Genomic DNA, 17,771 nt, shown 5'->3' on the forward strand with positions numbered 1-17,771 from the left:
GGGGGAAATTTCGTTGCCATCAGACCAGTAGCAGAGCATTAACTCCACCGTCATCCCTTCACCTTCAGAAGCTCCAATAACATCTCACTACACACTTCCACGTGTAGTAACTAAGAGACCCAGGCCCACAGCATCCTGTTTATGGAAGTGCTAAGCATTTGTAGAATGCACCTTCAAAATAAGTTCAGACCTCTGTACTTGAACCACAGTGCTCAGAGAAGCTGCTGCTGCCAACTAGATGGGAGCTTCAACACCACACTTACTAAATACCAGGCTATCACATTCAGCAACAGCCAGACTCAGGTCTGTATACGTACCTCAGAGCATGCCACAACCCTCAGCTGAGGGTTTGGAAGGTCTGGGATCTCTGCTTCATTATGGGTATTAGCTAAGGTAAGCACCCACCTGCCAGTGGCAGGTTATTATTCCCCCTCCCCTCAATATTACCTTAGTTCTGGTGACCTGATGCTGGGGGAAGTGTCTCAGTCTACTCCAACAGTGCCCTGCAACTGCTGTTCTCCACCCAGCAACAAGTGAACGCTGTTGGTTAGTGCTCACAGCTTAGAGTAGGGATTACCTGCATGTAAACATATCTAGGCTCCAGCAGATCTATCAGCACATTCACATAAATCACAGGTACATGACATTAAATACTTCAGAGATGTATTGCTCTGCACAACAGAACTTCAGGTCAGTTTATTTGAGAAGCTGTATCTACATAGAAATACATTAAGTACATCAAAGTGAGACCGCTTCACTACACTGAAGCAGCAAGGCATCATCAGGACAGGAGATGAGTTAAAGTATTTTCCTTCTTTCAGCTTTCCCTTACAGCTCAGTAAAGTTCATCTCTACAGCAAACGTCTCACTGTAGACTTTCCATGTTTTTGACTTGTGAGGGTTATCCAGCTCATTCCTGGGAAGGTACAGTCTGAAAGATAAAATCCAATAGTATTTCTTAGGGCCTGAGGAATGCTTTTCCATTAAGATTGTGGAGAAGGCTTGAAGCTTGGCTCAAGAGTATTAACTAGAGGCCTAGATCTTAAATTCAGACAGACATTAGGTAATGGGGATGAAATAGGCATGGGGATTTGGACATGAAATAGCTCACAAATACACCGCCAATCTGATGATTTGTGGTCTATTCCACCCAGGACACAACCATTACAGTAAAATTAGTGTTATGTCCAGCTCAAGGCCTTTCAAGGGAATAGACACCTGTTTAATAACTGACCTCATGGCACGTGCTTGATTCAGTATTCAGTCAAGCTCAGCCACCATGTTCTCCCCACCCCTTCTCCTTTAATGCTTACCAAATTCATTTCTAGCAATCACCAGATAGCACCTGCACTTCACCTTTTGTTATAACACTGCTGCAGAGCTACATGACCACAGGCACACATTCCTCCTGCTGCTAGATTCGTGTAAATGACTATCTCAGTTCAGGTGCAAGGTGCATTGCTGCCTAGCAAATTAGGATTAGAGTTATAACTCATGGCTCCTCAGACTGACAGGAGAAATTCAGTAAGGTTTGTTCTTTTACAGCTGTGGAAAGAATTATACCTTACACAAGTTCATTGTTCTGCTGTCTAATCCTACCCATTTTAGTAGACAGGCCAGAAGGAGCTGAAGTCTCTTTACTTCTCTATCACTCCCCTAGCAAGACAGACAAGCCCAGCCTTTGCTGGCAGGAGCTCCCCCAGGAATCAGAATTCTTTGGACAAAACTTTGGACAACCCCCCCCACAGAAATTCAGCAGCTCAAAGTATGTTGCAGTCTCTCAACAACAAGCCCACAGAAGTTTTTAAACTTTTAACAAAAGCATGAGAACTAACAAGTTAAGAGCTTTTTTAGGATCCAAAACATTGATATCTAACTTTTAACGTTTGCCTCGCTTAGCTGCTAAATTCAAGTTCCAGCCTCAGTCAGTTGTGCCATTGACATTTGAATAGTTAACCACCTTGAACAAAAAGGTATTATTAACAATAGAATGCTGGGAAACAAACCAATGGATTAAGATAATTGACAGGACAAGGGGAATGGTTTTAAACTAAAGAGAGGAGAGATTCAGATTAGATACTACGAAGAAATTCTTTACTCAGAGGGTGGTAAAGCACTAGCACAGGCTACCCAGAGAAGCTGTGAGTGCCCCATCTCTGGAGGGTCTCAAGACTGGGTTTGATGGGGTTCTGGGCAGCCTGAGCTGCTGGGTGGCAACCCTGTCCACAGCAGGAGGTTAGAATGGCTTGGAAGGGACCTTAAAGCCCATCTAGTTCTATGATTCTATGTTTAATCCACTTAGCACAGTACAAGTGTGTGCCAAGTACCTGCTCACAAGTTAGAACTGGAAATCAGAAAGCCATACAGAAGCTAAAGACTGGCTTGGTTAGCACTCTATTTCAGCTCTCAGCACTGTGTTCAGTAACTGCCAGCTCTGTTCATACACCAGAAGTCAGCTTCTGAAGGCAGCCACTGTGATCGCTTACCTGTTATTTTCAATAAAGGAAGTGTTGAACCAGAAGAAAAATGGACAGTTATCATAGCCTTTTGGAAGATCCTGAAAGTAAATGCTTCATTTAAGGAACAGTTTTTGCAGACACGAGTACCCATTTGTCCTCAGTTTGACTTACAAAACTGGTGTGCTAGAATCAGTACATTTAACAAGACATATCACACCCAGATCACATTTTTCATTCAATTTGTTCCCAGCCACTCAAGATTAACATAAGATCCATATCAGAAGCAGCAGGTGCTCAACTAAGATGCTCAGTTGCTCTGTATGAACAGCCACCCCATCTGTACAAGCTGCTGCAGTAACACTTGCTATGTTCTCACTGCACTGCAGCAGCTCTTGTTTGGCTCATTAGGGTCCATTCCACACAAGTAACCAGGGGGGGAAGAAAAACAAAAAACAATTTTTTTTTTTTTGTTTTTTTTTTTTTTTTTTTTTTTTTTTTGTTGCCCCACAGAGCTAAGCCAGCCAAGACCCAGCTGGCATTTGCATTGCTGCCCTGCCTCAAATTGAAATGAGGATCTTAGTGCTGTTGTACTTACAGAGTTAGATTCAAATCTGACTTTCACATCACCACTTATAACAGGGCTGTCTTCCAAGCCAATGACTACAGAGTCACTTTCAGAATCAAAGAAGAGCTAGGTAACAGAGCAAAATATGACGTTTATGAAAACCTACCACACAGACAGAAGGTCAACTGACGACAACAAAAGCTACAAATCATCACGTATAAATACAATAGCAGTGCTAGAATATTAGCCCACCATTTAAGCTTCCCAGGTCAGAGCGAGCCATTAAGTACATTCAAGTGTCTTCTAGGAAAGCTTTTTATACCTTACACTATTTTTCCTAAGGCTTAGCAAAGTTGCATCTTTTTGAAGTTCATACTGTCTGTTTATTTAGATAGTTTTATGTCCAGTATCCAGCTTCTGTGACTCAGCTGACAGTTTCATACTCTCACCTTGCAGTTTCCTTGTGTGGCGCACTCACATTCCAACACAACTTGCTTTTTCATTATTATCTGCACCTTCATATCAGTTCCATTGCCTTTCCCAACTCCTAGGAAGAAAGAAGTTGCATTACACTGGAGCAAAACATCTGCTGAAAACTACGCAGAAATCAAAACCAAGTACATCAATCTTATTCAAAACTGCCTTGCCACAGACTTCAGAGAACTCAAACCCTGAAAGTAGCTTGAGCTGCAGAGTCTGAGCTTGATTTTGAAGCACCAGTGAATCCTACTAGTGGAGCAGGAACGTGTAGTTCTATCACTGAACAAAAACAGCAGTTCAGGCCCCCTAGAAAAAAAAAATAACACCAAACTTCTAGTACTAGTTACTGGTTCATACTTACAGAAACTTCTGTATATCAAGCTGAGAAACTGCAGCTCCAGATGTTGAGTTGGATCCACTAATCCTACTTGATAATTGATTATTTATCCAAAACAGCAGCTTGCACGTAAAGCACCGTTTGACCACATACCCAGGAAGTGACAAAACAAGGTAACTGCACTTCAGATTTTGTTTTCAAATCTGTGCCATTGAAATTCTCAAGTCACAGTATGTCTGCATTCCTACCACAGGCTTAATAAGAGACAGAACAGAGATCAGCTGCCTGTGCTAAGAAACCATCAGCAGATAGAAAGGCCCAAATTCAAAAGTTCTTACCATGTATAGAGTGGATTTTGAGGTTTTTTATTTTGAGTTGTCTCTCTGGTGGGAGTTTGAAGTTATACTTGTTTTTCAGGATCTCATAATACCCAACATACCTACTCTGTAATGCAAAAAACCCAGACACATTATGCAGTTTCTGTATCCCACACAGACTAATTCCAGGTAGAAGGATTAAGTTGGTCTGCACTGAGTTCTTCTCTCAAGTCCAAGGCTTAAAAGAAATTAAGCCATTTGCTTTTTCCTTCCACAACTGAAGCATGTTGTTGTTAAAGCTCTAAACAAGCTTTATATCTATCTCTAAACAGTATTTATACTTCGTGTTTTAAGAAGAAATCTCTAGAGATCAGCAAAAAGCATGGAACTTTGTGCTTAAACATTTTATCCCTTAAAAAGCTCTAGGAAGCTTTTACTTTGAAAAAGCACCAACTGGATAAGTAATTACCCTTCCATTCTATTTTATACCAGCAACTAGAGTACCTCTGCCAACAGCTTCATCTCACAGTACACAGTGAATCAGGATCTGTGGAGATGTTCTAAATCTAATCAGGAATGGTCCTGTGCAGCCTGCTCTGGCTCACCTTACTTAAACAGTGGGGCTGGATTAGATGGTCTCCTCGTCTTAGAAGGCTGGGAGCCCAGATACCATAATCACATTTAATACTGCACTCAGAAGCAGCATAAGAAATGGGCTGTAATAAGGGCATATAAGAAAGATGCAATGCAACCCTACTAGTTGATAGTCCAATCCCTAAAGAAAAGAGTACAGTAGTAGGAACCTACATCTCTGAAGCTGCTCCATCTCTGCCACCTTGTTGTTTAAGTGCTCATAAGGCTAGGGTTAACTTGGCTCATTACAAAACCTGCTCAAACTTACCTGGGATGGAGTTTCAACTCCTTGAAATTTGGTACTTGTAGTTCTGTCAGTTCTTCTTTCCCCAAAGTAGTCCAAACTCTCCTATATAGGAAGATTTCAAGAGTGAAAAATACCTCACCACCATTCCCCTCCCTGAGGCTAACACAAAGCAGAGTTAAACTAACCAATTCCAAAGGAATACAGAAGAAGATACACAAGTTTTTCTGTTACCTTCTATCTAGAAGGTATTGTAGCTAACTTCCTAACGAGTAGCTTTAAGTCCACCATTCAGAAAGCAAGCTGGTAAAACTCTTTGAAAGAGGAAAGCAACATGCTTAAGCAATTGTTGTAAAACCATACACATTTCTCAAGTTACCTGTGGCAGACAAAAGCTGAACACTGGTTTGTGGAGATCTACACTAAATTCAGAAAAGCAAGAGGCCAAGCTGATACATGCTCCACACAGATCACCTACAGTGGACCTGAGCCTTCTGCAACCCAGGTTTCTGAGTCTGCAGCAGAGATTTGGCACAGCAAAGCAGAAGAACATGGCTGCTCTGACTGCAGACTTGCTCATCTCCTTTTCCCCAGGATGTTCAGGAAGGCTTCTTGCTGTAACAGTGGCAATCAAAATAAAACCACAAGCAGTTCTTGATGCCTTGCACACCTTGGAAGGAGGGCAGGGAAGACAACTACACAAGGCTACTTAAACAGAGACTGGCTTTAGTAGTGGATGCAAGGAAGCCACCTACAGTTTTGAAGAAGTTGCTTAAGATCCTAGATTCTAAAGAAATGCTTTAGAGGCCACTCTCCCTGATCAGGAATAATCTCAAACAAAAAGTTCACACAGCTGTAAGACTTTTTTTTTTTTGTTAAATACAGACTCACAATATTCTTAGTTTATAATATCAGTGCATTTCAGTAGGTAAGCAGATTCTAACGAGGGTATTCTGACTACTGAAAGAAGCAGAAATAAAAGCTAGTTTTTACCTTTGCACTCTCGAATTGGTCACTGTGTATAAGCCAGGTACAGACCATAGTTCCAGTTCTACCTGTATTAGAAGTAAGAGAAACTGAGTTATACGAGCTCAAAGATTTGAGAATTAGTTTTGTGGAAATGAATTCCTAACTTAAAATAGGGGTAACAGGAAATAAGTGGCACACAAGTAATCAAGAATCTGTATTTCCAGGAAGAACAAAACACTGTGGTTTGTTACCTTGCTTACTGAAAGCAGTCCCTGTAATTCTTTATGGTATTACTTAAGATATTTAATTGGTCAGTAACTGCATCCTCTATTTAGCAATGGAGAGAGTCAAGCACATCTTACCAAGTCCTTACACACTACAGCACCAGCCAGTGCCAGCTGAAGTCTCACAAGGTAACTTCTCCACTCCACCTTTCCCCCCCTCAACCCTACTAAAGCAGCACCAGGACTACTAGCACACAGTCTTCAGTACAATCTCGGTCTCAAATTCATGCCTGAAGCCACATCATTCCTCCCTACCCTTGTTCTTCAAGCTGGTTTTGGCCTGCAGGTAGGTTCAGCTTTCAGTTTCATTAAGCCCTCTAAGCTAAGTTTTCAGCTGTGGAGAAAAAGCTTTTGTAGACATCTGGCTCAAGTGAACCAGAATTTGTAGTCACCTGATGCTACATCTAAAAAATGTGACAGAAGTTTTCAGGGCTTGTTCACACAGCCACTAATGCACTTCAACAGCTCCTGCACTACTACAGATTACACACAGCACCCACAGGTCATCTTATGCAGGAGCTCACACAAAATCTTGTCCCCACAAATCTACCATGTACTCCTTCTCAATGCCTTGTGTGCCTTAAGGATCCAGCAATACTTTGGACAACCCCCCCCCACAGAAATTCAGCAGCTCAAAGTATGTTGCAGTGCAAAATACTCAGTATGGATCACTGGCTGGCACAAAGCTAAAGCAGCAGCTTCACAGTTGTAGCAGCAACATTAGTAGCTCCCTGTCCTCAGTCCCTCCTACCAGGAGGGTCAGGACAGCAGGAACTTACAGAGGAATTCAGGTTAGCTCTTTCCATAAAATGGCAGCTGATTTCTTAAAACTACTTCAGAACACGTGTGCAACACTAAACAGCATTACACTGTTGCCAGTCACAGTGCCTGTAGAATCTGACAAATTAAATCATGGAATAGATGAGTTCAGAGTACCAGACTATCCTTAAGTCATGTTTTAACAAAGAATGTGCAATTTGGGGCATACACAGGCTGTATACAAGAAGCCTTACCCTTGCCTCCTTTACAGTGAATTGCTATGATATTCTTCTCATCTTGACTCATCCATTCACTGACACTGGCAGTGAATTTCAGCATGTCCCTAGATGAGAAGAAAATTAGTGCAGACAAAGCAAAAGCATGAAAAGTTACACTGGTGCAAGTACTCATTAACAAGACTCACTGTAATGCTGGAACATTGTGGTCATCAATAAAGATCCTTTCTACCCTGTAGTGGAAGTACTTAGGGTCATAGCCTTTTTCACCTACAAAGTAAGAGCTGGTGTTACACCAGGAAGAGCAACAAGAGCTTGCAACAGTGAAAGTAGCTTGTGATAAAGACTGCTGGTCTGAACATAAAATAGTGTTTAAGTCCTTTTGATGCATTTTAAGTTCCTGAAGATCTGATAGCATCAACACCACACCTTGAAGTGATACTTTTCTTTTTAGCAGTCTTTCAATCGTCAGCAACAAAACATACTTACTGCAGAGATTGTAGACTTTATAGTGGTCTGCATGCTTAGTGTCCAAAAACCTTGCAACTTCCTAAAGTAACAAGAAACAAGTTCAAAGTAATTAATGCTCTTGTCCTTGACCAAGAAGCCTTTTCATCAACCCAGTAGTTCAAATTCCTGTCTCAATTCTGAGACAGCATGACTGTGATTCAATTCCTTACTCTACATATTTACATAAAGGTATCAGACAGCACAGCTGTACATGGACAATAAGCTTTTAAACATTGTCATGATTACATAGCTCATATTATTCACACTACCACTAGCCTGTGAGAGAATTTATTTGGTTCACTGAAAGATTCCTCAAGAGGTGAGACATCAGAACATCAGTCTGTCCACACAAGATGCATCTTATTAGGCTGCAACTAAAACACAGCAATGCAGCACAGGGGAGATCACTATTAAATCATTCTGACCAGCCAAGCTCAGGACTAGGATTCAATAGTGTAATCCACACACAAGTTAGTTCACATGCAAGTTCCAGTTCACCTAGAAGTGAAACAGCATTTAGAAATACTAAACCTGGTAATGAGAGATTCTTACCTCTATAGGATTCCTATAGAAAGACTGCTTCCCAGAAGATGGAAAAGACATTGCAATAACACGATCTGTGGAGAAAACAGCAATCAGAAGTAACAACATGGAGACAGCCCCCCTCCCTCCCCAAGTCCAAGAACAATTTGACTGAGATCATTACAAAATAATTGATTCCTACCCTATGAGTACACTGTTTAGGAAAAGCACCTAATCATTTCCTAGAGTTTTTCCCCCCACTCCCACAATTAGCACAGCTAGAGCAGGCTAATAGACATTTCTGAAGGATTAGTTATCAGTAAATGCCAGCCACCATGGACAAAACCCCTCCAGTGAGTTAGTCAGTAGTTCAGTAGTTACATAGCTTCCCTAGGCCTCAGAACTGCTATCACTACCTATAGCACATATAAGCTCTCTCCCAGAAGGCTAACCCTTGAAAGCAGTAGTTACTTCAGTGTTAGTAGCCAATTTCATGCTGTGAAGTTTCATCTGTTGTTATAGGATTTCTACCAACCAGTAACATAAGTGAGATCCAGATCAAAGCCATCTTTCATGTAACGCCTTTTGTTTTCAGAGACCTGTGAAAATGGAGCAGTCTCTCAAGAGAATGACACAGATCAACAAGTGTTGTCTATTACTAGGAAAAAAAATAAACCCTGACTCTGAAGCCAAGTCATGTTTCAGAGCCTCATTTTATTTTTGCAGAGTTCACAGCATTATCTGAGAACGAGTTTGATTGTATTATTTGAATGATCTCCTATTACCTAAAATAATTTTTGCCTTGATGTACAGAAGTGAAAAACACTGCAGATTCTCCACAAGCTGCATATGAATGGGTCTTTGCTACTTCAGTGTTTGGGAGCTGAACGAAAGGAGGAGAATGATTAGGGCAGAATATTTAGGTATTTACTGCTGTGTAAAAGGTTGAACTCAAAGCTTCAGATTTCACTTTAGTACCCTGATGAAAGTAGGAGGCATCTAAAACAGACAGGGCTTTAATGCAGCTAACAGATGAGCTGCTTTGTTTTCCACCATCCTCTCCTCAGTCAAGGAGGAACCTGCAGTCCATGCACCACACAAGCCAGCAATGACCAAGACACACCACAGTGTCACAATCACTGATATTCTGGCTCTGTAGGTCAAGGAGCTTCTTGCTCAACTAGAGGCAAGAATTGCTAGTTCTACTGCAGCCAAAGGCAGAACTGCAATACCCCATCAAGGACGCAGAACAGGCATGTTGCTTCTGCTGTATTATCAGTTTCAGATCAATATGCTGCAGACAGATTTGTTGCTTGCTGGTTTTTTTTGACAGTTGCCTAGAGAAAGGAATAGTAACAGCTGCCTAGATATACTACTAGGCCAGCTTACCATTCTTCTGGTTACCACTTCAAGTTGTTTCTTCTGTGAAGCCAGGCGAAATATTCTTATTAAGATGACAATTCTCAGAACTCGAAGGAGAGTAACCATTCTAGATGAAAGAGATGAATTGTGAAAAGAAGTGTTGAGCCTAAATGTAAAGCTCAAAATTATTTAAAAGCTGTTTCAGAGAACATTAAAAAAAAAAGCTTTGTTTCATGCAAAAAACCCAACGCCTGGAGTACCACAGTTTTATGGTGCTAGTGATGCATATTCTGAAGTAGTAACAGAACTAGAAAGTCCCAGAGTCTATTCTAGGAACTTTCTCAGCTATCTCCACCCAGCAAGTAACAAATTCCCTTAACACTGCCAATTATCCCTCGATACTGAAGTGTACACTTAAGTGGAACCAGCCACCTGACAAACAAGCTGAAAAGAAGTTAAATAAGCTAAACATGCTTCAACAAGAAACATTTTCTTTAATCAGTCAACAATTTGACAAATTTGAGAAACTTTGAACTCCTACTGAACTTTGGATCAGGCAAGATGCTTATGAGAGTAACTACAGAAACAGGGGGAGTTGCTTCAGCACACCCTTAGGGACAAGGGCAAACAAGCACTCATTTCTTAAGGAGGTACAGAGCATACATTTTTAAGGAGTGCATACATGTTTCAGGTCCTGTTATACCTAAGGTAAGAACTTCAGTAGTTATCCACAGTTCTCCATCAACATAAAGCTTGTGGAAGTCAACCACACACAGAGTTGTCCCAGAAGCTTGGTAAGTTTCAATTTCTCCCCAGCTCCTTCCTACTCCAAGATAACTCTGCTATTGTTTCAGAGGAATTCCCTTGAACTAGAAGCCAGACAAGGACATGAACTAATACTAGACTGAAGACACTAGAGCCCCCTCCTCTGCTTGAGCCACAGCTTACATGAAGAGTTTGCCCTCTGCCCTTTTCAAAGGCAGCTAGTTAAGCAGTAGTTTGCAAGTAGATACCCAACTCAGACATCCTTTTATTGGTCAAGAGACACTTGCTCCAATCCACACTAGCTAGATCAGGTTCTAAATAGACACCCCTTGATGAAAGGATGTGATGTTGCCTCTCTGGACTGCCACTGAAATCTAACTTGTATGACAAGTTGTCACCCACAGAGAGCACTCGACAAATCTCCAAACAGCCTGAACAGATTTTAAGACCACTATTCATATCTGAAGGAAGAGCCATGAGGAAAGAAAATCAACAAAAGCTCAGGTAAGCTGCTGGGAATTAGTTTGATTATGTGGCTGCAACTGTAGGATTAGGTGGGAAGACTCAAAATTGTCTCAAAATTTGATATTTGGCCACATCTACGGCATCTGAGCAGGACTGAAGAGCTTTTAACAGAACAAGTCTTACGGAGGGCCTCAGGAGTTGCATGGGTGAGATAGTAGGTCCCAGCTGAATATCCCAGTATGATTTTTTGTGTTGCACTAGGCAGTGCAAAAACTGAGCTTGTCCTACAAGCTCCATCAAGTCAGAATACAAGGTACTTGCACACCAATCCACAACAGCACAGAACCACCCCTCTGCCCCCCACCATTCGTTTTTAGTTACACCAGTAGGTGTTTAGATCATATCTGCCTTTGAGACAGGGTCAAGCTACAACAGAACTGTAAGCCTAAAGAATAAGACAACTTTCCTTTGAATTCTGTACTGTGAAATACTATCACAGCTATATCTGTCATCTAGCAGACACTCACCTAGCCTAGATATGCCAAGAACATTCTTTATTGCCCATCATGGAAAGCTCACACTTAACAGCTGTCATACCATTCTTACCTTGGCATCTGATCTGTGGCAGCAAGGTCAGAGAAGGAGTAGGTCATATTAATAAGCAGAGTGCCCACTACTATGAGTGCATCTAAAGTATTCAGTTTGGAGCGGAAATAGTTCTTGAAGCTGGAAAAAAAAAAAAGAAAGCTTTTCTTCTTAGAAAGCTAAGCACAAAAGACCCACTATGAGAGCAGTCACAGCAAAACCAATGCCATTTCCAAGCACTTCAAAGCATTCTACAGATTAGCCTATGAAATAGTAACAGCCAGTGAGCACAGCCAAGAGAAGATGAGGCTCTTCTCCGTAAGTCAACCTGCCTATCGTTCCAAGCTTGAAGCATTGCTCTTACTGCTTGAGGTCTTGCCACACAATTTGCTTGTGTCTTACCCTTCAACAAACACTCTCATGAGAACATCAACGAGGAAGAAGAGTGCTATAGCCAGGGAAACACCTTCAAGAATCTCTCTAATGCCTCTTTTCTTCTCACTGATGGCCAGATCCACAATCACAACTATGATGTCCACAATGATAAGCACAACCCCAAATACTCTGTGAGGGGAAAAAAATATGTATATACAAGTTAATTTTAGAAACAGCAAATAATTAGTGGAATACACAAACTGGAGATTACAAATCTAGGTTTTTATTTTAAACTTATACAGAGATTGAGTCCTGCTTGTGTTACGGCTGAAAGATTCAAATTGCATTTTTTAAGTGACCTGCACAGAATATACCATCCACGTGGAACTGTATGTTTTTAGACTCAACAGTAGTTATTAATCAATAATCCCACATCTATCCATGTATGATGCCAACCTGAGTGCTTTAAGGCACAGAAGCACCAGTGCTGTTTTCCAGCTTACTCACTTTCCCTCCCACGTGTAAGGAAGAGCAGTCCCTCAGAAATAAGCATATTTAATGGTTCACCCTCTTATAGCACCTAGATTGTATACAGCAGACCAGATGTCACAGGCTTTCATACAACATTAAGAACCCTTATGTCAACAAATGACAGTAACACTTACAACTCCAGCCTCCCATTCTCTTTGGAGAACACAGACATCTGCGTAAGACATTCTTCCCAAAGAAACCTCCCCTTTGCTGGAGGGGACAGATTCAGTACTTCCCAGACAGAGGCTCAAGTCTCAGAGTTCCTACAATAAAAAGAACTACTTCTATCCTTCCCACATCATTACAAGCATAATCTTTTACCTGAATCCAAATGACATCACAAACGGGGAAATTTTTCTCCTAATGGTACTGCAAGAAAAGAGAATCAGCATCAAGACAATGACAATTTGCTACTGATTAAGCCAGAGTACCACTGTTACTGAAGTTCATTTTTTTATTTTCAGAACTGTGCCATTGATATAAAAGTATTCAGCTGCATTCTTGAAGCAAATACATTAAGGCAGTGTTTGGGAAAAAAAAAAAAAAAAAAATCTTTCATCACTCAAACAAGAGGTATTTTATCAGCTACATCCTTAAAAAAAAAAAAAAAAAAAACAGTACTATTCTGTCAGTATTGTTCACATATTTGTCCTGTTATGTATGGTTACTGTACTTCCCCATCACCACCCACACCATTGGAGACACCCCGTTAGAGGAAACGTTCATCAACTCAGTAATTTATATTGCACCTCAATCTCATCTAAACTACTCATTTCCTTTAGGGCAGTTTGAGCACTATATTTCACTTGGTGACAGACCTTAACTCCATTATCCAGTTTAAGACAAGGCTGAGTATCTTTGAAGTGAAGAGGAAGCATTTTGATGGGCGCACTGAGTTCGTCCATACTCCTCATTATTAAGTTTAAAGTTCAAAATATGAACAAGTAAACAGCTACACCTTTGAGACAGAAAGATGCTGCATCCTTAACTTGGATGGGAAAACTGAGTACTGTAACTAAAGTAACAAGCTTTATTTCCAAGGCAATGTAGTATACAGAAGATTCTCCTTGCACTGATGAATGTCCAGGATGCAAGGAAAACAATGCAATGATTACATTATTTTGTGACTTTGTCTTTGTCCAGCTAACCCTATGATATAGGTATAGTATGTACAGGAAGACTTCAGCTTCCACAGCCCAAGGACAAGCACCTTTATTGGATGCACTATAAAGGTACTCTACTCTGGCCTGCCAACATCTTTGGTCAGTTAAAAGCACAAGAGTTGCTTGCATATTTAGCTTAAGCCTTTATTAAATGCACTTCTAAGCACCTTGACCTTAATTCATACAATTTAGGACAATGGGAGAGGAACTGAGATAACAGGCTTAATCTTACTGTTCTTACTGATCACTAGCAGGTTCAGACAGTTCATTCTTGATGATGCTTACCATTTGCTCCAGATACTCATTCACCTGATTTTCCCACCAGCGTTTCCTCAGTGCTCTCCCAAGCCAATTCTTTTGAGAGAACACATATGCAGTGCAGTATGAACTACCTATTTTCCACTCTGTGACAGATTTGTTGTTAATTGGTGAACTGAGCTTTCATCTCCATAGGTATTAAGAAGCTTCCTGAACTTGCATGCAGTTATACATTAGAGCAAATCTTGGTATCAAATGACGTACAGCTTCAAAGTATCAAGATAAGATCAGTGCACTGGTATCAAAATAATTAAGGCTTATCATTAACTTCAGCACACCACCTGCCTTCTCATTTTGGCTCAGGGATTCTCACTTCTGGGGGGGGGGGGGGGATAAAAAAAGGCACTTAGTCTCTCATTAGCTTACTTGGAACAGCTGTCCTGTTCATTATCCTCATCACGACCATCATCAATCTTTATCGTGGGCTCATTTGCTTTTGGAGAGCTGGCAAAGGAACAGCACAAAAAAAAAAAAAATAATCACATACCAGTACAGATGTCAACTTCGTATATTGCTACCTTTCAGTATTTCAGATAAAGTAGCATTAACTACTGTTAGCTGAGCAGCAAGGAGCAACCTGGGCAAGAGCACAGTAGTAGTACCAGGGGAAGAAAGACCTTCCATACGTTGGCACAACAGAAGCCTTTGGTTTGTATTGACCTAGTTCCACTTAACTATCTACCTACCAAAGTTCTCTTTTGGGGAAGGGAAGATATTTTACTTTTGGGGAAGGAAGGGAAGATATTTTATTAAGTAATAAGACAAAGGACTTTGAAGTAAAGCATCCAAAAGTCTGTCAAGAACTTGAGACAAGTCCAGACTCTGGAAGTGCTGGAAACACGCATATGCAAAAGAGTGGGAAAAAAAAACCCCAAAACTTCAACCCTACTACAGTAAAGTACTTGTTCATAGAATGCTTGCTAGGAGAAGCCTTAGCACAGCAATGTTTTTGTGCTGAGCAGGATACCAGACCGGAAACTGGAAGACCAGGGCAGCAGCGGCTGCTGAAAACTTGTGCAGTTGCTGCTAACCATAACTTCCTCAGAAGAGTCTCCTTAAATCAGGATTTTGTTTAGCCACCTAAATGCTTTGAATACCACAAGATGACTTCATAGAAAGTCAAATGTAATAGTCAAATCCAACGATTTGCATTTTTAACCTACTGTGCAGAAATAGTGTATTGCATAATAGCACAGCCACAGTGTTTGCTGTGGCTCTGTCTCTGGCATCATTGCTACTCACACAGAAGCAACCATATGCACAGTATTTTCCAGCTCCAGTATCTCCAGGTACTGGCAAGCTTGCTCTGTTCCCAAAACTGAAGGCTCTGGAGGTACGTGACCATTCAGCTCTGTTTCCCAGCTGTTCTCACAGGACATTCATTTCAGAGTTATCTGCTTAGCGTGGGCTGAAACATTTATAAGGATGTATTACTGCTACTATAGCACTCCAGCTGCAGATCACTTGCTTGTACTTGTATACAAGTGAAGGGAACTTAAAGCCAGCTTTTTATCCTCCACTCTGAGAGAAATAAGATAAGAACGAGCTACAACAGTGTGTTGGGCTAACATAAGAAGAAAATAGAAGCCAACTCCAAGGACACTATTTACACTGTGCTCTCACACAGTAATTCAGATCTGAATAATGCTCCCCTAGCAGATAGTTTTACTTTACATCTAACTGTTGCCCAAACTAGAAAAAGCTTTCTGCTACAAGATCCTACATCTAGCCTTCAAACACAAGGAAGAAGACAAGAAAATGAAGACATACTACAACCTATTTCCTGCCTATGTACTGTCTAAAGAGTACACAAGTTTTTTCTAACTGAATCACAGAATGGCCCGGGTTGGAAGGGACCTCAAGGATCATCAAGCTCCAACCTTCCTGCCACATGCAGGGCCACAAACCTCCCCATTCAACGCTAGACCCAGCTGCCCAGGACTCCACCCAACCTGGCCTTGAACACCTCCAGGGATGTGGCACCAACAACCTCTCCGGGCAGCCTGTTCCAGCACCTCACCACTCTCTCTGGAAAGAATTTCCCCCTGACATCCAACCTAAATCTCCCTCTCTCAAATTAAAACCCTTTCCCCTTGTCCTGCAGTTATCTACCCTTTCAAAGAGTTGATTCCCCTCCCCTCTATAGGCTCCCTTTAGGTACTGAAATGCTGCAATGAGGTCACCCCGCAGCCTTCTTTTCTCCAGGCTGAACAAGCCCAGCTCCCTCAGCCTGTCTTCACAGGGGAATGACAACTTCAACTGCTCACAGTTAGAGCGAACATCAGACTGGAAGACTGTAAGGAGAGCAGAGCAATGCACTAACTACAGAACAACTTGACAGTGGCTCCCAAAAGCTAGAAGAAAGCAGACTTACTGCCCTCAACTTAGCACACCAGGGCAGGTTAGTTGTACCTCCTCATTACAGTTCTCAACCACTTGTAAGAAGCCCAGCACAGAAGCACATTCCTATCAGAGATATCACTGCTCAAGAAGCACTGTTCTCAGGGTGGAAGAAAAAAGAAAAAAGAGAGACCGTGTATGAAGTGCTTGAAGTTTATACAACATATCTCCTCTTTGTTATGTTCAACTAAGTAAGGAATGCTAGGCAGAAGGCTGCATGCAGCACACTTCAGCTCTGAACTCGTGCACCAGTGCAGTTCGTTCCACTCACCTCGAAGCTTCAGTGAGCTCTGACCCCTGTTCATACCTCACAGTCGTCATTGTGGTTTTTCTTGCTCTGCTGGCGTTAAGAGAAGCACATGCAGTTAGATAGCAGTACAAGCAGCAAGGAGCATTCACATTTTTGCCTATAGTAGCTCTATGCGCTATGAGAGGGCAGGCCTGTGCTCCCTTCTCAAGCCCCTTCCCTCACAGGAGAGGACAGAGGAGCCACCGCTCAGCACCACAACCCAGCACATCCAGCACGCACAAGAGACGACAGCTTTGTTATCTCGGCACCATCCTTTCCCCGCTTCCAGCCCGTCCCCTGCTCAGGCTGGCAAAGCCAGGATCCCGGATAGCAGCGCAGCGTGACGCCCACACCTCACCCCCGGCTGCTGCACCCAGCTCGTCCGATCCCGGGCTCCGAAGCCCCGCCCGGCACAGCCTCACCCGTCGGGCTGAGGAGAGAGGCGGCTCCGAGGCGGGCTGCGGGCCGGCCCCGCTCAGCCCCCGGCACTCCCCGCCCAGCAGAGCCCCGCGGGCCGAACCCCGGTCGTCGCCAGCTACGGCCCCGGCCACCTCCGGCGGTGCCGACCCGGGAACTTCCCCGAGCGCCCTCACCTCGGCACGGCCACCCGCCTCCGAGCTCAAAGTCGAGCCCGGACACCCGCCCCCGGCGCCCCGCGAACTCAGCGGAAAATTGCGTTAAACTTCCTGAGGACAGCCTGCCCACCTCCCGAGCGAAGCCCCGCTCACCCGCCGAGCCGAAGCGGAACCGCGAGGCGAGAAAGCGCTGCGGCCCGCAGCCCGGGACGCGGTTAAAAGGGCCGCGGGGCCGCACCTGGGCCGGGCCGGGCCCGACCGCTGCCATGGCGACGGCCTTGCTCCGCCGCCCGCCTCTGCCCTCCGCTACAGCCGGGAGCACCTCCTGTACGAGAAAGGCGGCGAGCCCTAGGGCTGTTCAGCCTGGGGAAGAGAAGGCTGAGCGGGTATGCTGTCCAGCTGGATGTGGCTCTGGGCAGTCCGCTCTGGTGGTTGGCAACCCTGACTGTGGCAGGGGGGCTGAAACTAGACGATCATTAAGGTACTTCTCAACCCAGGCCTTTCTGTGATTCTGTGATCTTACCAATGCTTATGCACTGGGTGGGAGTCAAGTGGATGAGACCTAGCTCTTTTCAGGAGTGCTCAGTGACAGAACAAGGGGCAATGGGCACAGGCTGGGACACAGGAA

General features: G+C 43.0%; 1 protein-coding gene across 1 annotated transcript; it reads right to left on the reverse strand.

Annotated features, from left to right (window-relative positions):
• Positions 1 to 828: 828 nt before the first annotated feature.
• Positions 829 to 17,411, reverse strand: LOC306948640 (phosphatidylinositol 3,4,5-trisphosphate 3-phosphatase TPTE2-like; the record flags this gene model as incomplete). Its single annotated transcript, XM_079538294.1, is given in 20 exon segments — positions 829 to 931; positions 2,487 to 2,557; positions 3,055 to 3,150; positions 3,474 to 3,571; positions 4,180 to 4,285; positions 5,060 to 5,140; positions 6,029 to 6,090; positions 7,302 to 7,390; positions 7,472 to 7,553; positions 7,773 to 7,833; positions 8,346 to 8,410; positions 8,851 to 8,914; positions 9,705 to 9,804; positions 11,514 to 11,633; positions 11,895 to 12,056; positions 12,720 to 12,767; positions 14,246 to 14,323; positions 16,551 to 16,619; positions 17,297 to 17,300; positions 17,303 to 17,411. Coding segments are annotated over 20 exon segments (1,668 nt in total).
• Between the last annotated feature and the right edge of the window lie 360 nt (positions 17,412 to 17,771).

The sequence above is a fragment of the Tetrao urogallus genome (assembly GCF_951394365.1).
Source record: "Tetrao urogallus genome assembly, chromosome: 1".
NCBI lineage: Eukaryota > Metazoa > Chordata > Aves > Galliformes > Phasianidae > Tetrao > Tetrao urogallus.